Source organism: Lepidochelys kempii, chromosome 7 (genome assembly GCF_965140265.1).
Source record: "Lepidochelys kempii isolate rLepKem1 chromosome 7, rLepKem1.hap2, whole genome shotgun sequence".
Classification (NCBI taxonomy): Eukaryota; Metazoa; Chordata; order Testudines; family Cheloniidae; genus Lepidochelys; species Lepidochelys kempii.
The window spans coordinates 59,588,297-59,614,458 of NC_133262.1; the positions used below are offsets into that span (position 1 = coordinate 59,588,297).

The 26,162-nt window shown below is 44.7% G+C and overlaps 1 protein-coding gene across 3 annotated transcripts in view; it reads right to left on the reverse strand.

Annotated features, from left to right (window-relative positions):
• Positions 1-25,882, reverse strand: part of TMEM273 (transmembrane protein 273) — a 37,260-nt gene extending 11,378 nt beyond the window's left edge. Inside the window, exons 1-6 of one of the 3 annotated variants that reach the window (XM_073353078.1) lie at positions 25,745-25,882; positions 21,102-21,155; positions 20,016-20,126; positions 17,060-17,084; positions 6,607-6,672; positions 2,331-5,022 (exon numbers count right to left, since the gene is read on the reverse strand). In XM_073353078.1, coding sequence (XP_073209179.1) covers positions 5,019-5,022; positions 6,607-6,672; positions 17,060-17,084; positions 20,016-20,126; positions 21,102-21,155; positions 25,745-25,799 — 315 coding nt within the window. In that variant the 5' untranslated portion in view covers positions 25,800-25,882 and the 3' untranslated portion in view covers positions 2,331-5,018. Of the gene's footprint in view, positions 1-2,330; positions 5,023-6,606; positions 6,673-17,059; positions 17,085-20,015; positions 20,127-21,101; positions 21,156-25,744 lie in introns of those variants that run through there. The other 2 variants (XM_073353077.1, XM_073353080.1) reach the window with 2 other exon arrangements.
• Between the last annotated feature and the right edge of the window lie 280 nt (positions 25,883-26,162).

Below are 26,162 nucleotides of genomic sequence, written 5' to 3' on the forward strand. Positions count from 1 at the left end.
TCCCTGGCGAAGCCAACAGAACTATACTGACTGACACAGCTGAGGATCTGGCCTGATATATTTTGAGGTGGTATCATGTCCTCCCTCATGTGGAGCCAGAGCAGATAAGAGGTAATAGGTAAAGTAGGGAGAGAGAGAGACATTTGACAGCAACGATGGAATAGAGTCTGAATAGTGCTGTTGGAAAAGATCTGGGAGAGGTTAGCTGGAGGAGTACAGTACTAGCATCCGCAGAAAGAAAGGTGGCAGCAGCACAATGGTGACATGAGGAAAAGGTCAGGAGTAGTTAGTACATTCTGTGGTGGTGCTGGAGGAACCTACGACCAGCCAACCTGAACAATTAGATTTGACTATGAATTGTTGTAGTAATTCCGTTTAAACCCTCACGTTTCCCAGGTCAGTGAAAATCTTGGTGTCCTCATTAAAGTGTGCGAGGTAATAAATAAATAATAATAATAATAATACCTAGCTCGTATACAGTACTTTTCATCAGTAGATGTCAAAGAATTTTACAAAGAAGCTAAGTGGTATTTTCCCTGTTTTAAAGATCGGGAAACTGAGGCACAGTGATTTTTTTTCCATGGTCACTCAGCAGGCTAGAGTGAGAACAGCTCTCCTGAGTCCCAGTCCAGTTCTCTAGCCACTAGGCAACATGGCCTCTGTATAGCAGGGATATTTAATTTTTGTTTCTGCAATATGTATATGTGAATGGGTTGGGTAGTTATTTCTTACTGCAGTTGCACATTTCTTTTATATATATTGCGTCCTTTTGATTGTTCTCTAATTTTCTAATAAATATGTTTATTCACGGTGACATGTATTATGTGGCACTTGCCTGGGCTAAGGAGTATTATGCATTCAACTTAATTTCTGGTATATGTGTTCAGAGAGTCTGTATTAGAAAATTACATATGCCACCGCGCATGGCCTCCCTCCAATTCCTCCAGCGCTCCTCCTCAGAATAGGGAATCAGGCTCATCAGAGCAGGACTTCCCTCTCGCAGGGCAAAGGAAGTTTGTCAGACACAGAACGTGTTTCCTCATTAGCAGCAGTGCAAGCGCTCATGCTCTGGCTCAATGGGCAGCAACTCTTCCCCTCGTCTGCCCCCTGTGCTTCTTAGGGGCTAATGTGCGGGGATGGGGTAGGCAGATGAGGAGCCTTGTAGCTTAAGCAGGCCACAGGGGATTTGCATTTTGTATTTCACAAACTTTCTGATGGGGAAAAGCAGCCCTTCAGCCCTGCGGAACGGGAGAAGGCTTGGTGGGGAGAAACTGTAGAGAAGCCCCTTCTGTAGAGCAGCCTATGGCTCATCAGAGGGGACCTCTGCTCTGTCCACCTTCCTATGGTTTGGCAGAGTGGAGCTCTTCACTGCAGGACGACCTGTGGGTTGACAGAGCCAAGTCCCTCACCCGTCCCCTTTGGAGGCCAACAGGAGGGGAGGGGAAGTAACTTACGTGGAGCTGTGCGGCAATAACTTAAGAATACTGTATGTTGCACTAGTTATTGGGATGTTTACTGTGTGAATATCAGGGCTTAGTTTAACAGGGGGCTGTGAGGAAAAACAAGCAGGAAGCAAAAGAATGGCTCAAGGTAAGTCGTCCTTCAGCAAACACTTGACAATGTTGAAGGGACAATGACAGAGCCCTTGGCTCTGAGGATTCTGGCTCGACCTCCTGCTAGCCTGGTTTTTAGGAAGTCTGGGGTTGTTTCTTTCCCCACCACTGGTCACAAACTCCCATAGAGGGAAGCACCACATGTGCCATTACTCAGTTGGAGCTGCTGGTTAACCACGGCTGATACATGGGTGCTATAGTCCCGGGCCCAGCCTAAGAGTGGGAGGATTGCGTGAGGAGTAAAGGCATGGGGCCTGACAGCTGACGGGATGCACTCAGTGAGACTAGCAAGGACAGAGGTGCATCTAGCCCTGGAACCATAAGAGTGGGGAAGCCGTGCGGGCAGTGGGATGCTCTGGAGGGGAGTTGAGGCTGGAATGGGGAGGGGAGCTCAGTCAGTATGCAGTGAAGCAGCAATATTTCAAGTGCTCCTTATGGGAGATGAGCCGGGAAGTGGAGGTTACAGTGGGGACGTGAGAAAGTCACGTGTGCACAAGGAGATGAGCAGGGCTGCTGGAGCCAGGGAGGAGAATGAATGGTGGGGTGGAAGGAGGCCGGCAGCCATTAACTCACCCCTGCCATCAGGGACCGGTTGAACTTCCTGTGGATCTTCAGAGGGCAGGGCCGGGGCAGCAAATCACAGGGTGTCTGTGGGCAGGAAAAGCAAGGCAGGGCTTGTGGTCTCTTGATTTTTTCTCCAGAGCATCTTCTCTGCCTTTCCACAGCTCCACACCAGTCTGCCCACACGCTAGACTGCCCCCGGCCTCCTTGCTCTCAGAAACGGCAGGGATGTGTGTGAGGAGAGCGGGCCGATAGCTGATTGATCAGGGCAGTTCCATTGGGGAATTAAGTTAGATGATGATTGTGACATGTCTGATCCAAACTGTGAACTTTGTTTGGTTTTGTGCCTTCCATTTAAACTGCTACGTGTCATTCTGTGTGGGAATGTCAGTGTGACCTTGAGAAGGTCAGTCTGTTCCACACACTGCATTGCCAAGGAGGGATGATGAAAGAGCCATCGAGGGCAATCAACTTTGAATGACACATGAGGACTGGCCTGCCTCAGGAGACATGGGTTTCCTTCATGTGGGACTCACATGCCTGGGGGGGGGAGGGTCCAAATTTTGCAGTCTGGGCACATGGCAAACAGCACCAGAGAGGGGGATGCTCTCTGAAAATGGGGGGTAGAGGGGCTGTCCTCTGCCACATGTCAGAAGCCCAGCTGGAGGGAGGGAGGGAGAGAGGGTAAGAGGGACTCTGCCTGAAAAGCTGACCGGACCTTTGACTCATAGAAGGGGTCAGATCGGACGGGGGAAGTGTGCCTTGGGACTGTTGGTTGTTTTGCAAAGAACTGTATCTCTCCTGTGCTTTCCTGAGAGTAAAAGTGATGTGTGTTCCTTGCTTGCCTACCATGTTGTTCTTGAAGGGGTTAGTTAAGAAGCTCTGAGTGCTCATAGTAAGGTAGAGCTCTCAGCAACTGGGGGCTTGGGAAGGCTGGGGCACTGATTTTGGGAATTCAAGTGTCTGGGCTGTGGAGCCCCACATCCCAAGGAAAGGTGACAGACATAGGGTCTGTGCTGGGATTGTGCCAAAGGCCCAGAGCTAGGAACAGTGGCTTGGGTCTAACCAGACCCCGGGGGCTTAGAAGTGCATGGGATCCGGCGGTCGGGTCCCCTCAACAGTGATGTCCACCCAGAGAAGGAGACAGTGCAAGCTTGTGACAAGAAGAAAAGGAGTACTTGTGGCACCTTAGAGACTAACCAATTTATTTGAGCATAAGCTTTCGTGAGTTACAGCTCATTTCATCGGATGCATTCAGTGGAAAATACAGTGAGGAGATTTATATACACACAGAACATGAAAAAATGGGTGTTATCATTTAAGATGAGCTATTACCAGCAGACGGGGGGGGGGGGGGAGGGGAGAAGAGAAAACCTTTTGTAGTGATAATCAAGGTGGGCCATTTCCAGCAGTTAAGAGGAACGTCTGAGGAACGGTGGGGGTGGGGGGAAATAAACATGGGGAAATAGTTTTACTTTGTGTAATGACCCATCAGCTCCCAGTCTCTATTCAAGCCTAAGTTAATTGTATCCAGTTTGCAAATTAATTCCAATTCAGCAGTCTCTCCTTGGAGTCTGTTTTTGAAGTCTTTTTGTTGTAATATTGCGACCTTTAGGTCTGTAATCGAGCGACCAGAGAGATTGAAGTGTTCTCCGACTGGTTTATGAACGTTATAATTCTTGACATCTGATTTGTGTCCATTTATTCTTTTATGTAGAGACTGTCCAGTTTGACCAATTGGCATGGCAGAGGGGCATTGCTGGCACATGATGGCATATATCACATTGGTAGATGTGCAGGTGAACAAGCCTCTGATAGTGTGGCTGATGTTATTAGGCCCTATGATGGTGTCCCCTGAATAGATATGTGGACACAGTTGGCAACGGGCTTTGTTGCAAGGATAGATTCCTGGGTTAGTGGTTCTGTTGTGTGGTGTGTGGTTGCTGATGAGTATTTGCTTCAGGTTGGGGAGCTGTCTGTAGGCAAGGACTGGCCTGTCTCCCAAGATTTGTGAGAGTAATGGGTCGTCCTTCAGGGTAGGTTGTAGATCCTTGATGGTGCATTGGAGAGGTTTTAGTTGGGGGCTGAAGGTGATGGCTAGTGGCGTTCTGTTATTTTCTTGGTTGGGCCTGTCCTGTAGCAGGTGACTTCTGGGTACTCTTCTGGCTCTGTCAATTTGTTTCTTCACTTCAGCAGGTGGGTATTGTAGTTGTAAGAATGCTTAATAGAGATCTTGTAGGTGTTTGTCTCTGTCTGAGGAGTTGGAGCAAATGCGGTTGTATCATAGAGCTTGGCTGTAGACGATGGATCGTGTGGTACGGTCTGGGTGAAAGCTGGAGGCATGTAGGTAGGAATAGCGGTCAGTAGGTTTCTGGTATAGGGTAGTGTTTATGTGACCATCGCTTATTAGCACCATAGTGTCCAGGAAGTGGATCTCTTGTGTGGACTGGTCCAGGCTGAGGTTGATGGTGGGATGGAAATTGTTGAAATCATGGTGGAATTTCTCAAGGGCTTCTTTTCCATGGGTCCAGATGATGAAGATGTCATCAATATAGCGCAAGTAGAGTAGGGGAATTAGGGGACGAGAGCTGAGGAAGCGTTGTTCTAAGTCAGCCATAAAAATGTTGGCATACTGTGGGGCCATGCGGATACCCATAGCAGTGCCGCTGATTTGAAGGTATACATTGTCCACAAATGTGAAATAGTTATGGGTGAGGACAAAGTCACAAAGTTACACACAGTGACAAATAAAGGGGATAACTCAATATTTAAGAAATAAGCCACTTTTCAAATGTAATGAATGTGTTTGTGTGTGTGTATATATTTTGTGGTGAATGTGGTTCTTTATCTGTTGGGAGGCAAAAAGAAATGTGTGCATCAGAGGAGCCAAATTTCCAAGCTAGGGCAATTTAAAATAGCACCACTCCAAAACTGTACGTGAAAATCTGATGGAAAATTCACCTGGCCTCTGAAGAGTTGATCTGCTACACGTGGAAAGTAAATTCACTCATAAATTGTGAAATGGAGGGATTATAAATCCTGCTTTCAGAGGAAATCTCAACACAGCCTCAAGTTTGGAGTTGCTACCGATGCCTCCATAATCTCACTGCTTCAAATGCAGCTGGGGTGAATAGTGGTTATAAGCAGTTTCTAGCTGCTGACTAATCAGTGCCCTATGTGAAATGACTTGGTGTTTTCAATCCATTTCCTTATGGAAAGGTGTCCCCATCACAAAGGGCATTACCCTCACATTGGCAGTCTCCACAGAGAGGAGGACATTCAGCTGAAAACGTTAAAATCCACAAAACAGCTGTAGTGTGTGTTAAAATAACAGGAAATTCCTGGCCGCCTGTCTTGCTCTCTTTGTGTATAATCTCACTCACCACCCACCCCACGCCAAGGGAATGAACTCTGAGAGAAATGAGCTCTGAGAGAAAGAGAATTTCTCTGCAAGTATATTTTTGGTATCTAGCTATTCTGAGTGCTCTTCTCTGAGAACTTGTTTACAGTACAGTATGTGTCAGCCTCTTAAACAGATACAATTTCAATGGATGGTATAGCTGCTGAGATTTTAGCCCTCACTTGGGTATAGATGGAATGTATACTGCTGTGTGTGAATAGTTTGTACAGTATATTAGTCAAGGCATGCATTGCAAAGCCCAGTGTCTTTCACAGAGTGAGGGATACTAGCCAAGAGTCAAAACCATCTTTCTGTGCCATATTAAATCAAATGCTAGAGGAAGTTTCAACTCATGGAGAAAACAGATCCCAACATGGCATCTTGGTTGAAGTGGAGGATAATTAGATTACGATGGCAGGTAGCATTGTAGGACATGTCTTCTATCAACAACACCTCAATATTAGAAATGTAGGTGGCCATGAACCACTTTGTAGAACTCCATGGATCACATTTGACCTGTAGGTGGTGCTTTGTCCACCCTTGATATAAACAGAGATGTACATTGCAATAGAGTAAATTATGTATGTTGTAGTGTTATATAGAGAATGGTATGCTTTTTGCTGTTAAATTATCTCTTGCATCTATTTCAAGGGGAATTTTCCTTGGAGCTTTTCCTTGGAGCTTGTTTTTATTTACAGTACTATAAGAAATATGTGGTAGCCAAGGACTTAACCATTCTCAATATGCTAGGTTAGGAGAAACAGGATACTAGGGGATTTGGTGCATTACATGTGCCTAAAATGAACAGACAGTTCATATGCTGCACTCCGTGGTCACAAAAGCACAATCCCTACCATTTGGCCTACTGGAGAAAGAATCTCCATTAGCTGTTAATAGTATAGGGACTATGACACAGAAGTGAGCAGTTCTGATTCCATCCAGTAGTAGGTATATGATACATGCTCAAATTAATTTCACATGCTCATGTGTTAGTCAAAGGAATGGTAAACATGCTGCAAAGCCATAACTCACAAGAGCAAGCTGTATCTCACCAGCCTTACTGGCAACGCCACAGGGCCTAGCAAAGGCAGCAGATACCTTGGAAGAAACGAGATGGAAAAACAGATAACATTCAGAGGCTATTCCTAGTAGCAGAAAAGAAAAGAAAAAAAAAATCCTTGTCGGGCTTGGCAGTTGGGTATGCAGCTGCCAAGCTCCTTCCCTCCTTCCTCAAATGTCCCAATGACTTGTGCATGGCATTTAAAACACGATCTCACACTGAGTGATTTACATTGGTGATTGATACAGTGAGCTGTATGGGAGCGGGGGTCAGTGTATGTGTTGCTCAGGATTCGTTGAGTTAAAAAATTCCTGCTGGCTATTGCAAAGGTTTTAAAATACGTATATTTTCTTTCTGAGTAAATATTCTGTCTCTCTGTCCTTCTCCTTGCCTCTGTCTGTCTCTTTCTTTGTCTCTTTCTGTCAAAATAAATCTGTCTGCCACGTACTGTAATTAACTCAAAATACTGCCAACATTAAATGTGCCCAGACATTTTTATTAATACATTAAACTTGCATGATATTTTAGGCATTATAATTTACCAAGCTTACACCAAGATGGCATTTGAAACTGATGTGAGCTATTAATTTTTTTTTAAATGACACCTAATAATTGTCAGTTGACATCAAAATGACTGTTTCGTTAACTGACAGCATGATGCCTAAAACCTTTTAGGCTTTCAAACTATTAGTAAATATCCCATTGTGTTTACAGGCATCTCATTATGAATTTATTGCTTAAATAATTATATGTACCTGTGTAAATAAAGAGGCAAATGCTGTTAATTACTTCCTAATGAACTGCCAATGTGATTTTGGGCTGCATACACTTTAAGGCATGTGTCTCTCACTGCTTATTTAGTGCTTCTGTACCAGGGATGTGGTGCTTGATTCTGGAAACTATAATACCCAAAAGATGTTGACATATTGTGGGAAACTCAGATAAATTCTACAAAGAAGTTCAAGAGGCTGGAATGATTGACTTCCAGGAGGAGTGGAAGTGAACTAAATACTTTGGCTGGTGTAAATTGGTGTAGATCCCTGGACTTTAATGGAATTATACTGATTTACCCCAGTTCAGAATATGGCCCAGGGAGTGAGAGAAATTATTTTATGTGAGACATAACAAGAAGTAATGGGTTGGAATTAAAAGAAAAATTAGTCTGAACACAGATTTGGGGACGCTTTATCAGCTGGATTAAGCTGTCCTACATCAGTTCTCAACCAGGAGAACACGTACCCCTGGAGGTATGCAGAAGTCTTCCAGGGGGAACTCAACTCACCTAGATCAGTGTTTCTCACCTTGCGGATTGCAGCTCCCAGGAGGTCACAGGACGGGTTTAGGGGGCTCGCAAATGCAGGGCTGGCATTAGGGGATGGCAAGCAGGGCAGTCGCCCAGGGTCCCACATCACTGGGGGCCCTGTGAAGCAATGTTACCTCTAATTTTTCCCATCCACACGCAGATGAATTTTGTTCTGTGCACCATATGTGATGTGTGGCAAGGGTGGGGCCAAGGGGTTCAGAGTGTGGGAGGGGGCTCAGGGCTGGGGCAGAGGGTTGGGGTGCGGAGGATGAGGGCTCCAGCTGGGGTGCTGGCTCTGGGGTGGGGCTGGGGATGAAGTTGTCTGGAGTGCAGGATGCTCTGGGGCTATGGCGGGGAGAGAGGACTCCCCCCAGCCCTCTCTTCCTGCAGCAGCACCTGGGCTGGGGGAAAGAGTCTCTCCCCGCCATAGCAGCTCCAGGGCTGGGGCCGGGGGAGAGGTGCCTCTCCCTGCCACAGTCCTGGGACAGGGGGAAAGGCATCTCTTCCAGCCGCTCCAGGGCTGGGGCCAGGGGAGAGGCGTTTCTCCCCATCATAGCCCTGGAGCTGGGAGGGAGAGGCGTCTCACCCCACCACAGCCCTGGAGCTGGGAGGGAGAGGCGTCTCAGCCAGCGTAGCCCCAGGACTTGGGGGGGAGAGGTTGGGGGAGTTGCCACAGTCCTGCACACCCCAAGCGCCCCCATCATCATCCCCACCTCTCCCCACTACTCCCACCTACCACCTATTCCCCACCTTAACCCACTGCCATCTTCTAGGCCCACCTGTGGCCACACCCCTGAGTACAGTGTGCACGTCTATGCAGCTCTGCAGCTCTGCTAATTACGTGTGCAGCCCAGGTGTGCACCTTAGATGGAATGCAGCCGTGAAGCTAACTTACCTGTTTCAGCCCTGACGCCTGAGGATCAGGCTTCAGACAAGGCTCACAAGTGAAAAACAGGCTCAAGTACTGTATCACACTGAAATGTATGTACAAAATTTATATTCTAAATCGATTTATTTGTATAATTATAGGGTAAAAATGAGAAGGTCAGCACTTTGTCAGTGATAGTGTGCTGTGACACTTGTGTATTTTTATGTCAGATTTTGTAAGCAAGTACTTTCTAAGTGAGGTGAAACTTGGGGTAGACAAGACAAATCGGCCTCCTGAAAGGGGTATAGTCATCTGGAAAGGTTGAAAACCACTGCTTTACACTAACTCCTCCAGCTGGGTGGTCACCAATAACTACATTTCAGAACTATTCACATTACGGGCTGCCTGCTATCCTGTTGCTCTTCGACACAGCCCTGGAACTGTTGGCATGCACAAGCCAGGGCTGTGTGGATATAATGAGTATTAAGACTGGACATATAGAACAAAAAATTATGTTGTATGCAGATGATGTGCTGGTTCTACTCCCTAACCTACAGAGGTCCATACCCAAATTATTAGAATTCATTGAAAGGTTCAGGGGCTTCTCCAGATGGGCGGTGGGTATAATAGGCCAGGGGAGGCAGGGGGGTGAGGAGGTGAGCTATGGGTGGGGAGTCTCGCAGCGGGCACAGGGTTCTGGCGGGGGAGTAAGAAGGTGAGCGGCAGGCAGGCAGGGGGTGGGGAGGGATATGGGAAGAGATGTCGGAGAGGGGCCGAGCAGGACGAGGATGGAGTGCAGGCGGAGCTGGGGACAAAGAGGTGGGACAGGCAGCTAACCTCCCCCAGGGGAAGCTTCACTTGCCACCCATGGATATACAATCAACTCCGTGTTAAGATTAGCTAAATAGGCATACAGGGCCTTGCTTAGTCAGTGAGGTTTCCAATGGCAGCCGATGGCATTAAAATATCTAGAAATCCTAATCCTCAGAGATATAAAGCAAATAACTCAAATCCGTTTAGACCTGATTATCACACAAGTCACCAGTGACCAGAGTAAATGGGAAACTATACTCCTCAGCCTCTGAGGAGAAATAAACATGGTAACATGGACGCATTACCCAGATTAATATATGTTCTCAAGAGTCTCCCACACCAAACACCCCAACCCTATTTTCAGAAAATCAGTGATCTCCTTAAAACTAAAGACCACTTGGAGCTGTGGTCTCCAAACTTTTTTGATCGCGCCCCCCCAGGGGGAAAAAAAAATTGACACAGGCGTGCCGCCGCAGGAAAAAACATGGAAGAGCTGCCGCAGGCATGCCACCGGAGAAAAACCAAGGGAAGAGCTGCTTTGTGGAAGAGCTGCCGCAGGCGCGCTCCTCCTGCCGCCGCAGAACCAAAGGTAGAAGAGCTGCCGCTGGCGTGCCGCTGGCTCGTCTTGCGCACCCCCTGTGGTGCACGCACCCCACTTTGGAGACCACTGGTATGGAGAATGGGGAACACCCACCCGTTTCCTTGAAGAGACTTCAGCTACCAGTTGAACTAGGGCAATTATATTCCCAAATCTGAGGCTGCCCCATCATGCCTTTGTAAGCAGCGCCATGCCATGGGCATACGCTATCACAAATAAAATGCCTACACAGGTGAGCGTCAAGAAGGAGCTGCCCTCCCTTTTACATCACACAGCTATTTTAGGCTCTGGATACTGTAGATACCATAAAGATCTAATCCTCGCCATCCATACAGGCAATCAGTGATGGGCCAACTTTGCATGCCACCCCAAATTCCACCCTTCTTCTCGTGTAGAGTTCCCAGTCTGGTGGAATCCCCTGCTAGAAATTGGGGGGAAGATAAAGTGGAAAACTGGATGGAATGTGGCATGCTATATATATCCCACTTAATAACTGAAGGCTGGATCACACCACTGACCTCTCTACAACCCCAATACAACATGCCAAGTACTGCAATATGGCAACATATTCAGTTCTGTCACCTCAGAATTTGGCCTGGGAAGCACCTGTGCTGTCCGAAGTGCCTGAACTCCTCCAGTTTTGCAGAGAGCTATACTATTTCCCCAGACTGGCAACTATACTGTGTGAAAGCTTAATAACCCATCAAAGAGTTCATATAGTTGCAATGAGGCCAAAATAAACCAAAGAACTGGCAATAGATATCTTACCCCCATAGGGGAATACAGCAATCAGAAAAAGAAATGACCTTGGACCTCTCTTTATGTCTCATTCAACAGAAATATCCTCTTTCTGGGGTATTGGTCACAAAATTACAAAATTAAAGCTGCCCCCAAAGATCTATTTTGGAGGTGTGGGGATGGAGGAGCTACACTTGCATATGTGTTTGGGACGTGCCCAGTTGTTTCAAGCTTCTGGGATGGCATTAAAACCTGAATTAACATGGTCCTAGAGACTTTCCTTGACTTACAGCAGATACCTGCACACTGGGTCGTGCAAAGGGCAAACTCCAGAAAAAATTAACTCACTTTTGGACAGTTTCCTGGCGATTAAAGATCCCTGCAGGCGGTCCGGATAATACGCAGGAGATAGATCCATATGCTCCCTCCCCATCCCCTCTCATATTAGGGTATGTCGGCACCGGAGCCGGAAGATGTCATGTCCACCTCAAGGAGACATACCCGTACTGGCTGTGATTGAGCTAGCATGCTAAAAATAGACATGGAGCAGGAGGGACCAGCTGTCCTGAGCACAGTTCCAGGTGAAACACTAGGCACATGTTCAGAGCAGCTAGTCTCCCCTGCCACTCACACTGCCATGGCTGCACTTGAGCTGTAAATCACACTTGCCAGCTCCAGTGAAAGAGCTCTCATATTATTTGGATGTACTCGAATAAGGAGAAAAGAGATCACTAGTATGGTGCAGCAACCATCTGATACTGGTTTGGTAGCCTCAATCCAGTTGGCAATGGTCATGACAAAACCAGCATCACAACTACTTCCCTCTCTTTGTTTGCAGTCTCACAGCCAGGCCAGGGCCTCAGTGACAGTATTTAACTCTCATATGGCACTTTTCACCTGTAGGTCTCAGAGCACTTTATAAAGAGCAGGGTCACTGTCCGCAATTCCAGCTGAAGGAACTGGACACGCAAGCTAGGTTAGTGACCGACCGCAGATCTGAAACTCCCCATCCCAAAATGCTGGGAAATGTTGTGACCAGACCCTGCTTCCATAATGGGAGGAAACAAAAGCCTAGCTCTCAACAGCCTTGAACTCAGGGACAGTCAGGATGAGAAGCTGAGCTGTGTGACTCTCACCCATTCGGTTTGTAAGTGAACCTGCCTCAGCCTTCCAGCCTGCAGGGAGAAACTCCCGCATCTGTCATGCATATGTGTGTATAGAAAATATTTGATTAAATTTCAGAAAACCCTGATACTTGATTAACTTTTTGAGCTCTACTTGCCCAGAAGTGATTAACATAAACATTCTCCCAATCAGTTCAGAGGCTTTGTCCCATATTCTGGTGGGGTCAGGCTATGTCACTGAATATCTGACATGTGTGCTGCCATCTCCGGTGGCATAGGAAAGGCTGGCTACACTTGTTCCTATCCAGCTAAAGGAACACAGATGCACGTTAACTCTGAATGAACTATGGTTTTCAGTTGAGTTTGGATCTTGACATGAGTGATAGGCTTAAAGCATGCGACCAAAAAGAATGAGATCACAAGAAACAGGCATTGTTTGTGCTAAACTTGTAGTGATCCTGGAAATACCAGTGTTATCTGATTTAAGGTTTGGGTTGAGGTAATAGAAATAAAGAAAATATGGTTAATTGGGCCCAGGTGCAGTAAATAATTGTTTTGTTTAGTTTATTATGAAGAAATGTATAGTTTAGGAGTTAGAAAGGAATATGGCAAAATGAGACGAGAAGGTAGTTAAGGACATTGAAGTCAATGGTAAATGGGACAAAATACAACATGGTTTTACAAAAGGTAGATCGTGCCAAACCAACCTGATCTCCTTTTTTGAGAAAGTAACAGATTTTTTAGACAAAGGAAACGCAGTGGATCTAATTTACCTAGATTTTAGTAAGGCATTTGATACCGTGCCACATGGGGAATTATTAGTTAAATTGGATAAGATGGGGATCAATAGGAAAATTGAAAGGTGGATAAGGAATTGGTTAAAGGGGAGACTACAACGGGTCCTACTGAAAGGTGAACTGTCAGGCTGGAGGGAGGTTACCAGTGGAGTTCCTCAAGGATCGGTTTTGGGACCAATCTTATTTAATCTTTTTATTACTGACCTTGGCACAAAAAGTGGGAGTGTGCTTATAAAGTTTGCGGATGATACAAAGCTGGGAGGTATTGTCAATTTAGAGAAGGATAGGGATACCCTACAGGAGGATCTGGATGACCTTGTAAACTGGAGTAATAGTAATAGGATGAAATTTAATAGTGAGAAGTGTAAGGTCATGCATTTAGGGATTAATAACAAGAATTTTAGTTATAAGCTAGGGACGCATCAATTAGAAGTAACGGAGGAGGAAAAGGACCTTGGAGTATTGGTTGATCATAGGATGACTATGAGCCGCCAATGTGATATGGCTGTGAAAAAAGCTAATGCGGTCCTGGGATGCAACAGGAGAGGGATAAGGAGGTTTTAGTACCGTTATACAAGACACTGGTGAGACCTCACCTGGAATACTGTGTGCAGTTCTGGTCTCCCATGTTTAAGAAGGATGAATTCAAATTGGAACAGGTACAGAGAAGGGCTACTAGGATGATCCAAGGAATGGAAAACTTGTCTTATGAAAGGAGACTCAGGGAGCTTGGCTTGTTTAGCCTAACTAAAAGAAGATTGAGGGGAGATATGATTGCTCTCTATAAATATATCAGAGGGATAAATACCAGAGAGGGAGAGGAATTATTTAAGCTCAGTACCAATGTGGACACAAGAACAAATGGATATAAACTGGCCACTAGAAAATTTAGACTAGAAATTAGTCGAAGGTTTTTAACCATCAGAGGAGTGAAGTTTTGGAATAGCCTTCCGAGGGAAGCAGTGGGGGCAAAAGATCTATCTGGCTTTAAGATTAAACTCGATAAGTTTATGGAGGAGATGGTATGATGGGATAACATGGTTTTGGTAATTAAATATTCATGGTAAATAGGCCCAATGGCCTGTGATGGGCTATTAGATGGGGTGAGATCCGAGTTACCCAGGAAAGAATTTTCTGTAGTATCTGGCTGACGAATCTTGCCCATATGCTCAGGGTTTAGCTGATCGCCATATTTGGGGTCAGGAAGGAATTTTCCTCCAGGGCAGATTGGAAGAGGCCCTGGAGGTTTTTCGCCTTCCTCTGTAGCATGGGGCATGGGTCACTTGCTGGAGAATTCTCTGCTCCTTGAAGTCTTTAAACTACGATTTGAGGACTTCAATAGCACAGATATAGGTGTGAGGTTTTTTTTGTAGGAGTGGTGGGTGAAATTCTGTGCCCTGCGTTGTGCAGGAGGTCAGACTAGATGATCATAATGGTCCCTTCTGACCTAAATATCTATGAATCTATGAGATAAGAAGGAAACCTTGAGAAGAAAGGGGCCCAGCCATGAATCTTGTCTTAACAAAACCAGAGGGCAGGATTCAACCCTAAAACTCCTAACTTTAGCTAAGGTCCAGTAACTGGCAGTGACATCACTTGTGTATAAAACAGCCAGGTTTTCTAGGGGCTCTTTGTCAGAGCTTTTCCTTACCCCTCTGGAGGATGCTGTGATGGGACGGTAGCTCCCAGGCTTGATCCTGTTGTGGGTATTTTGGCCAGTGCTTATAACTGAATTGCTGTGGGGTACAGCATATGGGTGGATAGGCTGAGTCATGGTAATACTTAATAAAATGTTTAGATGCTGAGCACTCTGGCAAGGTACTGAGTGCTGCTGACTCCCGTTCAAAGCAATAGGAGATCAATGCCTCCCAGGACTGGGTCCATAACATTGCACTGAAGCAGCTAAACGCTAAAAAACAACAGTCAGGTCATGCATACCCCAGTCATTGCAGGATTGTTATGGTTGTGGGCTGGATTCAAGCTGTAATTGGTCAGCAGAGAATACCCTTTGTGGAAGGCAACACCTTACTGGCATAAAGCCAGCATAGCCAACTCTGGTGCCAGCCAACCCATCCATCCCTAGAGTAGGGGGCAGTCTAGGGGCTAGTGGAGCTCCACTCTTCTGATTCTACACTGGCATAAGTTACAGCAACTCCTAGGTTGCTCTAGCAGATACTGGGGCTGGGCTGACATCGAATCAGGGAGCCTTAACTGGCTCTGCATAGCAGAGAAGTAATTCTTCTGTTTTCATGGGTTTTTGTCCAGTCCAGTTTTAATTGTCCCTGGCAATGGAGCTTCCACAATTTGCCCTGAGAGCCTATTCTACAGCCTAAAAGTTCTCACACAAAAGAGTGTAGTCTCCTGAGGGCTTTAATACCTTGGTCTCAATTCCGTTTTTGGGTTTGGTGCACGGACGCTGAGTGGTGCTAGTGGCTTGTGATAGACAGGAGGTCAGACTAGATGATCTGGTTGTCCCTTCTGGCCTTTAGTTCTGTGACTCACTCTTAGGAACATAGGAACTGCCGTGCTGGGTCAGACCAAGGGTCCGTCACGACTATTATCCTGCCTCTGACAATGGTTCCACCAAACAAGGACATTCCACTAGAGAAATAGATCACATTATGAAACAGGCCATCAAAATATCTCAAGAGAATCTGCTTCAATGCGGAAATAAAATCTCCTCTGATCACATATCCTAGTTGTCACCTACCCCCCGTCCACACACACACACATTGGAAACCATAGTGGGTATCATTAAAATTTCTTCCCATACTTGATGGGGACCACATCTGGAAATAAATCTTTCCTGAAGCCCATCTTATGGCCTTCCAGTCTTGCCAAGTTCATCATCAAACACAAGCTCCCCATAGACCAGGACACACCAACTCAAGGCAGTACCATACCCTGCCAGTACAAGATGCAAAACCTGCAGACATATCTCCATTGCTGTGATGATCACTACCCTCCACAAAAGTTTTTCAAGATCCATGGGTCCTCCACATGCCTATCACAACATTGATGTACCTCATCCAGTGCACTAAATGCCCTAATAACAACTATGTGGATGAAACCAGATAATCACTATGCTCTCCAGTGAACTCTCACAGAAAAAAATATAAAAGACAAAAACACCCTTATCACCTGTGGGTGATCACTTCTCACAAAGCAATCACTGCATAGCTGACCTCTCAGTTCTCATCCTCAAAGGAAACCTGCCCAACATCTTCACAAGATGAGCCTGGGAGCTTCAATTCATAACTCTGCTGGACACTCAAAACTGTGGACTTAGCAGAGTTTTATGGCTCATTACAACAATTTGTAACACATCCTGCTGCCTGCTAGCCCTTAATTGCTCACTTCATTATAAGTGGTCTCCTCCAACATGTGTGAACCCCTTCTGTTTAGCAAGCTGTCCCACCTTGTATTTTGCTGTGAAATTCAGGTTACCTTCTTCAGACCTGAGGAAGAGCTCTGTGAAGCTCGAAAGCTTGTCTCTTCCACCAACAGAAGTTGGTCCAATAAAAGATATTACCTCACCTACCTTGTCTCTCTCAATTGTTTCCATAGCAGTCAGGCACCCCAACCTGCTCAGGCACTTATGTAATTCCCACTGGGCATCTATCTGCATCTTTAGGTGGCTAAATGGAGCTGGTCAGAAAATGTTCTGTGGTAGAATGAAGTTCCATTAAAATAAAAGTGATTCACAAAATGGTGTCAATTTCCCTGAAATTTTGTTTTGGAGAAAAAAAGGCAGGAGGGGTCCCATTTCAACATTTTCAAATCAAAATATTTTAATTTTTCCTTTCAAAAGTTTGGTTTGAATTTTTGTATTTTGTGTTATATTATATATTATAATATCATAGGAAAAATTCATTTAGATTCTGATTTTATATATATATATATATATAGGCAGAATTTTGAAATTTTGGGATTTTGTTCCTAATCGGACTGAAAATAAATTTTTTAATTCTCATCTAAATGGAATTTCCATTCTCTGCCCAACTCTACTAAATGCCTTTGGAAATCTCACCCTTAGTGACTTACATGCAGGTTTGTATCCTTTATATATTTCTATCTAAAGCATTGTCAGTGTTAGCAGTAATACATGTAGGGGGAGGGGAATTTGAACTTTACATTTCTCATGCCAAAGCACCATAGAAACTGCTGACAGCAATGACCCTTACCTTTTATCCACTCTGTTGTCTGAATCTGAAGAGAGAACAGTAAGAAAAGGTGGTTATGTGAGATACCAGGGATAGAAATGCAAAGCTGATCGGCCTGTTCGGATACCATGGTGATGGGGCCATGAGAACCCAGGTAGTGTAGCTAAGGAGGGAGATCTACCAAATCTTACAGAGGCAAACTCATTGACATTAAAGGGACTGTTGTCTCACAATGGATAGCAGGATCAAGCCCAATATAAAATGTAATATATTATATTATAATATTCCAAATTCTTTCTGAACCCTTTAATTTGGAACATTTGATATTCAGCTTTTTCAAAACTGCACAGTAGCTAATACCACAGCTGGTTTTGGTTCATTTATCAGCCCCAAATGTAGTGAAAAACAATTCTGAGAACAGATAAATGATGATGAGGGAATTAGGAGGAATGGACATGATTTTTTTAGACCTGTTATATAGTGGCAATAAGAGAAATTTAGGCCTCCCCTCTTAACAGCTAATCTTCAGTGTCTATACAGCATAAAGTGGGATGCCTAAGTTTTCCTTTAAATACCCACATTTACACAAAACAGCATAGAATCAAATTACCTACCTTAGAAGAAAGGGGTGAGGCAACCCTAGCAGGATCTGACCCTGTGGTTTCAGACAGTCTGTTGCCACACTGAAGGTGAGGCCACTAAACCAGTGATTTTCAACCTGTGGTTCACGGACCCCTGGGGGTCCTGCAGACTATGTCTAAGGAGTCTGCAAAAGGTTGTCATTACCATACAACTGTGGTCTTCAACCTGTCAGGGGGGCAGGGGGGTCTGCAGACTGTGTCTAAGATTTCCAAAGGATCTGCACCATCATTCAAAATGTTTTAGGGGTCCGCAAATGATAAAGGTTGAAAACCACTTGCATTAAGCCATCCCCACTACTGAGCTAGGTGGTGGGGCTGGTGTTGCAGCTACTTGTCCTGCAGTGCTATTGACCTAACAGGTTTAGGTGGTTACCATGTTGGCAAAGCCTTTACTTCTGTTGATTGCATGAAGATTACCACAATGTTCCAACCACAGAAGCAAATGTTTTAAAATGCAGAATACGGATGACAAAGCAAATACCTAGCCATGCTCTCATTCTTTCTCTCTGTGAACATTCCAATGTCTTTCACAATATTTTCCTCTTTAATACGTGGCATGGTTTTCATGGCACAATCTGGCTACGTGCTTAAAATTTCCCTTCATCTAAACAGCGGCTAGATTAGCATCAGTTCCCTGCATGACATGTGCTTCACCTGCTATTGGGCATGTAAATGTCCAAGTGGAATTCATCACAGAAATGTTGTTAAAGACAATACCTGCTTGGGTCCTAGGTCCCACAATAATTACATTTCCCTCAAGTTTTGGGGGGGCTTTCTTTTATCTGTTTTCCATGGTCATGTTACATGAAATTGCATCATGACTCCATTTTGTACTATAATGCAATTCAAGATGCCTTTTTTTTTTAATAGAAGGTGGCTTGAGAAAGGTATTAAAAATCAGTATTTTGTCATTCAAGACAACACAAGTTTTCAGGCTATGAGGCTGAGAAGGTTTTTTCCAAGGATTCCCTCAGCACTGGGGTGTCTGGATCTGGGGTACTGGTTGAGGCCCAGCTCTGCAGTGCTTGGGACACAAGACCTCCAAGAAAAACCGAGGATACTGGATGAGGGGTTGCTGGTGATTCGGCAGGCAATATGTCCCCCTCTAACCCATGCTCTGGCTATTGGAGGTGCTGACAAGTACAACTGAGCTCCTGAGATCTTGTACTTCTTAAAAATCCTATGGGTCTTTTTGCAAGAGTGGGGCTGTTAAAACTGGTGTTCTGGAAAAATTTCAATCTGGGTAAGTATTTTTTGCGGCCTCATCTCTCATTATAGTTGCAGCAGGGTTTGGTATTCCTCTTTATTCCTTGCTCTCAACTGCTGTGGAGTGTTGCTATGTGCTGTTATCATGTCCTGCACCAGAGCTGATTGCATTTCCATGGTGGGAGAAATTATCCCTTTCTTTACTCTGTGTTTTAGTTCATAAAGCATTTTGGAATCTTGGTTGAGAGGTTCTCTGTGCAGAGGATGTATGCCAATGAGCCAAAGTCTGCACTCAGGGAAGTCAAAGGGTCAAAATCTCCCCACAGGGAAGTGAGTGGGGCAAATTATGCTCTCTTTTAAACTGCTATATATTCACATGAAAGGAGGCAGTTTCAGCTCAGTTTCACTTTAAATTGCAGGTTTGAACTCAACACTCTATGTGGCCTGTGAAGTCATGTGGTCTGAAACCAAAGGAGGTGTGGGTTCCAAGAGCTATGAAGTGAGACCACTGAGCTTTTCTCTGCCCTAAATACTGCAGCCAGTAAAAGCATACATTCCTGCAGTAACTGGCATCCCAGAGAACCCAACAGCATCTTACAAGCCAAGCTCCTGTTCCTGCTCTCTTTAGACGCCAGTGAGAGTTTTGCCAGGCATATACCTTGATGGAAGTTACAGGAATCAGACAGTACCCTCTGAGGAGGAAGGCTGGAACCAGTACAGTGGGGGAAGTGGAAATTCTGGTCAGGATGCTTGTGCAGGCACCTACTCAGAGCTAACGTGCCATGGGATCTTTAACGTACATGCAGAGTAGATAGGACCCTTTTTAAAAAGGTCTCCTCCAAAAGATGCTTACACAGTATAGAATGCAATTTATTTCCTTTGGAAAGCTGAGTTGACCATGTCAGGATTCAAACATGGGGATCTATGGATGCCAGGGATTTCAAATCTGAAATTTGCACCCCTTTTCAAACACAATTCCCTTTGCAGCTCCACCCAGCAGATACTCTGCTCTTACTACACACAGATCTACTCTGACCAAGGGAGCAGAGTAATGGAGTTTAGATTTGTTCTGTTGATGGGTGAGAAGAATTTCTGTCGAAAGTCAGAAAGCAAGAGTATGTTTCTCTTACCTACAAAGTCACTGTCAGTCAATTGCCTTTTGATCATGCAGATCTTTAGTGCTAAAAACCCAATTGCTAGGAAGGCTCCCAGGGTAACTCCTATGATAACATACTTGGGGTCTGCAAGGAGAAATGAAAATAAATCACTGAATACACATTATTAAATAATAAAATATTTGGTGTTTTGGGGGGTGGGGCTATAGGACAAAGATTCCAAAATTAACCTGAGCCTTATTCTTGGCAAATGGCGGCCACATTAGTTGTCCCACTTTAGAATAAGTTGAATGTGTGGGGCTAGCTAGTGACCCTCCTCAGCCGCACACCTGCAGTGCTAATTCACATCTCCCACAGTAGAACTGTGCTCATTGGAACTGGTGACTGGGGGACCCATGGCAGGTTTCTGAACTTTGTGAATCAGTGAGTAAATGAACAACCTTCAGTAAGACATGGGGTCAGTAGGAGAACCTGTGTGGGCTAGAGACGAGGCTGGTGGCTTGTATTTCAGGAGACAAGGGTGCTGTTCCTGATTCTGCCATTGGCATCCCATGTGACCTTGTCTATTTGGATTGTAAGGTCTTTGGGGCAGGGACTATCTGTAACTGTGTATTTTGTACAGCACATAACATAATGGGGTACCACACTGATTGCTATGTTAATATTAATAGTAATTTTAAAAGCCAGGCTACGGCATTGCTATGCGTAATGTCTTTATATTCGCAATTGTATTTCAGTTTTAATTATAATAATACTTCCTGGGATACTAGTAAGTGGCTATGTAAAAGTCAGGAAGGCTTGGAGCCATGAGCCCCCAACTCAACAACTCTGCTGTTTTAATTTTTGCAGAAGAGAGAGAGTAGCGTTTTTAGATATGACTTACGAAGCACGTGATGGCTCTACTCTGTTAAAAAAGCAGGTTCGCAGACCGTATACTGCCCCTGCTCCAAGCCTTTGGGGTTCCGGTCTGCATTCCCGTTTCATGATCTCATGAAAATACAAAGTCTAAAATCCTTTAAATACAGCTGTTGCTGTGACTGCACTTTCTTAGTTCCTGGCTCCTACCCCTGTACAGAAGGTAACAGTCTGAGATGGACTCACCTATTTCCTCCTCCTCGGATGTTCCAGAGGCAGAGACCTTTGCACTCCAGAAATCTGAAATAAAAGTGATATATAGGAGAATGTATTGTATCCTGCTAGTGACTGTACTTGCCTGATAAATAGAGCTGGAAGGCATCATGCTAGGATACAACATATGATCAATTAATAGCTGTACATAGGGCTTATAAATGGATCTAAGTCCTTGTAAAGCAGAGATGCATCATCAGAATGATATTTAATGGGGACATTCCTGAGGAACTGGCATCAGCCTTTCCATTCTACAAGTCTGTAGGCTGCATGCCTGGGAGACAAGTCTGAAATGTCATCATTCCCACTGGAAACAAGCGAGAGATTCCAAATCTGATGACTCTATTAAAACATCTTGGGAAAGGCAGATCCACCCATGGCAAACCTCCCCAGTAAAAACATCTGCTCCGGTCCTGCCTAAACCACGAGTCCAGCCTTCAGCATGAGATTGCTGACAGAGGGGGTCTCCTCGGGGATGTTGTCTCACAAGGGAAAATGTGATGGTGTGAGAGGGAACTTTCCAGAACCCTCAGCCCCAACCTCCCACTTCATCATAGGGCCACTTGCCAAGCTCCATCCTTTCCCACAAAACCGTGTGCGGCCTACATTCTGAGCTATCAGCTTCTGCAAAACAGAAAATACTGTTTTTCATGGACAATTTCAAGCTGGGGGGGGGGGGCAGGAATTAACATTTCCCACTAAAAAAATGTTAACAATTTCCCCCTGCCCCTCCAGATTTTGGTCTTTCACTGAAAATCTCTAATGAAATGAAAATTTTCAGCAAAAATTTTGTTTTAGGAAAATAGGCCATTTTTGCTAGAACATTTCCGACTAGCTCTGCTCAGAATGACAGCAGTGGCACCTGATGGCATTAGGCACACAGACACCGAGATGGGATTTTTATGCAGATTTTAAAAAGTTCACGTAAGGAATCATTCCTCCTCGGTGTGTTTCGTGAAGGGTGCAAGCTCTTGTCTCCTTTACCAAGATGCTAATAACAGAGAAAGGGCTCCAGACCTGGAGGCCTGGATTAATCTCAGTGATTGACAATGGATTTATGTTGGAACAAATCTAGCCTGCATATTAAGGCTTCAGAAAATCTTGAGATTGGCTTGAAAAATCATGAGATTTTAAGCCATATAAATGTCCAGATGCTTTTTGAGCCCTCAGTGTTCACATTTTAAAACTTAACTCTGCAATCAGGAGGGCTGTAAACTTACTTTTAAAAAATGATTTGTTTTCCTATTGTAGTCACATGACTCCAGGAGCTGAGGCTTCATGAAAAACAGCTATGATAAACCCGCAAAAGTGGACAACACTGCATGACCAGTGTCCTGGTTACAAAAGAGGAAATTAAAATGATGTTGAAAGGCTCTAAGGGAGGAAAGGGTGTGGAACACTTAGGTTTTAATTTAGAAACCAAAGAACTAACTTAATTCACTTTGCTTCAGCATGTGAACTTCTTTCATTATAAATGTAAAAAAAGCCTTCCTTCTACCCATCCCCTTAATTATTCTTTCTGCTCATATGAAGAATGTTTTAAATTCAAACATAATAAAAGTAATATTGTATTACTTTTATTATCCTAATGATCATAATACAGAGACCTTCATGACTGCTTTCTAATGGAATTAAACTGGTGGTGGATTATGTGTTTTATGGCAGGAATCATATTTTACATGGACTATTTCATGTAGGTCAGTTTAATACATAGAGATTTAATTATTAGTTTCTTTTTAAAAAGGGAAGGACGGAGGCCTCTGGAAGCCCATAGGAATTGGGATGATGCTTTCAATTCATACGCTTCAATATGGATTTGATTTAATAATAGCTAGTGGGTGCAGTTTAAATACCATTTGCTTCTGAATTTAACTTCACTTATATGTAAAACAATCGGGTTGTTTTCTTCCACGTGACAAGAGCTGTGTCATGGAGACCACACCTGAAACCATGCATTGCTCGCATGTTTGTTGCAACCCACAAAATCAGCTTGGTTTGTTGAAATGTTTGCAACTTCTCAGCAGAAAGGAAGGGAATAGCTTTGAATACCCCCCAAATTCTGGAGAAGTCCAGATCCAGCTTTACGACTGGCCGCCATCTCTATAATGTGCCAAACATAATTCCCAGATCTGAATCCCCCATAATTTTGGAAATAGTTAGATCTTGATCATAACTTTGCAACTTTACAGAACTATCTCTGGTTTTGAGCGACCACTGGACCATTTTCAAGCAAACCTGGGCCAACTGATGGTCCTTCGTCCTGTTCCCTTCACTACCAAACTCACGTGCAATATGCAATTTGCACAATAATGCAAATATATTTGTATTGTGGTGGTACCCAGAAGCCCGTCATGGATCAGGATTCCCTTGTGTTTGGAAAACACAGAACAAACACAGAACAGGAAGATAGTCCCTGTCCCAAAGAGCTCACAATCTGTCTTATGAGGGTTTAACTCAGCAGCTTTAACTGAGTGTTGCTCTGAGTTCTTGTTTGAACCTGAAATCCAGCCTGACATTCGTGTGAATCCACCCAGTTTCAAAGAAAAGGAAAAGGTTTGACTGTGTCATGAGCACAAAGAGTGAGACCTGCATTTCCAGTCTAGATGGATTGCATTTTAGATTAAAGAAAACAACAAACAAACAAAGAACAAATGCAATGTCTCCATGAGCAGCACCAGAGCATCTCTCAGTCTGAAAGGACCTCCACTGTGAATGCTCTCCCCACCCCAGCAGACCTTAAATATAAAGGGGCAGAATACAGAGAATAGAATCATAACTAAATGACCCACACTGTGAACTGCTGCAATGTGAAATGGACCCTTGTGCACAACTCTGCTGGTGAATTTCACTGTGTAGGTGTGTCCATGGGCCAAGGTGCAGAGAAAACCAGGGCTCTGTGGTGCACTGTGATGTGCGGACTGGTGTGGAGGAAACATCAATTGCTCACCCCTCACATCTCACTGCTGAACAATAACGTGAAAAATAAACCATGTCAAATGTTCCCATGTCATCACCTGGCTGTGAATTGTATCAATACGATGCCTCACCTCTCATGGCGATCAGCACTTTCTCCAGCCTCTTTTCATCTTCTAGTCCCTTGAGACCTTTTGCCTCTTTACTTTTTCAGATCTCTCCCTCCCTCCCATTCTTCACAGCATTCCAGCAATCAACAAATGGCCTTGTGGCATCTCAGTAGCCACCACTGGCATGTGGTCAGTGCTGTTAGTGCTGGGGAAAGCAAGTGGGTAGAGGGAGAGAGAGGCAGAGTCCTGGAATATTGAGAGGTGGAGTGGGGGGAAAGGCAGATAGCAAACCTTGAGTGGGCAGACAACTCTGGAGACAAATATAGACTACCCATGGACATGAAGGGGAGAGAGAAATCCAGGGAGGATGGAAATCATTCCTGAGCTATTAGAAAAAGGAAAATATTTGGGCTAGGTACTATGGCATTTGCACACCAAGAATACAACAGTTAGACTAATGGGTTGGTTCATGAGTCAGGCACTGTTGATGTCCAGGCAAACTGAGTCCTTCCTTCTTCATCACTATGGGCCATATGTTAACACCCACCCAGAGACAGGAATCTGGGCCCCTCCCTAGCTTTATCTGCAGTGGAGAGATGTGGCATTGGCTACAGCAGTACGAGTAAAACACACACACCCTGTTAACGCCCCTTGCCTCTCCGCCAAAGGATTTACAGCTCTGTATGGTGCCACTGCAATGGAGCAAGTCTCAGTGCAGTTGCATCCACAGTGCAGTTGAACTAGAATGACCTGTGTGCACATGTGGGACTGCAGCAAGCTGCACTGGGGTAACTCTTTGAGGCTGTATGAGGCTAATGAGTTTCCTGTGATTACTCCCATTGAGAAGGAAGGCTGGGGAGTGTCCCCCAGTAGCAGCAGATGACTCCCCAATCCCATAAATCAAAAGAAACGAGGCTAATCTGCATATTGGCTGGATGTTTTGCATGAGCTGCAGGCTCTGCTCTGCCCCTTCTTAATAGGGCTCTTCCTGACACGTCCCCTCAATGTGCCTCAGTGTCCCCATGTGTAAAATGGGGCTGGATAATCCTAACCCATCTCATGGGAGGGCTGTTGTGAAAGCAAATGTGCCAGATGCTGGCAGGTGCTCTGAGAACACCCAGAAAACTTTATGTTCTGCATGTCCAGAGTGGCATGTGAATTGCTAAGCAAGGTGTATGGAGAGGTTAGAAAGGGGCTTGCACACAGAATGCACATAGACTATTGCTTTTTATTTACCCTGTAAGTGAAATCCCTAGGGGAACGCTCTGCAGCCATCAGCTCTCTCACCAGCAAAGAAGCAGGTATGTAACTGAACTGTGCCTTTTGTTTTGTCATGTCCGATCCCTCATATATCTGCTGCACTCCAGCTATGAAACTCTGTCTAGAAAGCTCCGCAAAATAACACCACCCCGTCTATAAATATTCCCTTTTCACTTTGCAGAGAAATAAACTTTAAAACCCAGCATGCACATAATCCATCTGAGAAATAAACAGCACCAGCACGATCAAGAGATAAACAGTATAGCACCACCCCAGAGCTTAAATATTTAGCCTGTGGAAAGAGACAAAAAGGAAATACATTGGATCACTTACATAAGAGAAGCAGAAACATAGTTAGGACAGGAATCCAGCTTGTCAGGAAGATCATTGTATCGTTCAGTGACACAAAAGTAGCACCTAAGCTTGCTGGATTTCTTTCTTTTGCAGTGTGGAAAAACAACCACCAACTCAGGTCACGTGTTTGTGATAGGAAACAGCAGCCACATCCTGAGTATCTGTGCGTTTGCAGATATATCGGTTCCCTTTTTTGGATTTAAGTTCAAGGTAGCAAACATGTCCCTGCTTGAAAGGGTGGCATGGAAATGGTGGATTGCAAACAGACTCAGGCCAATACAGACCTCTTGCTTATTTAGCATAACCTGACCTAGCAACAAGTTTCTTCCAGCAGCAATGACTGAACTGCAAACACTATCAGTAGTGCATCCGATGAAGTGAGCTATAGCTCACGAAA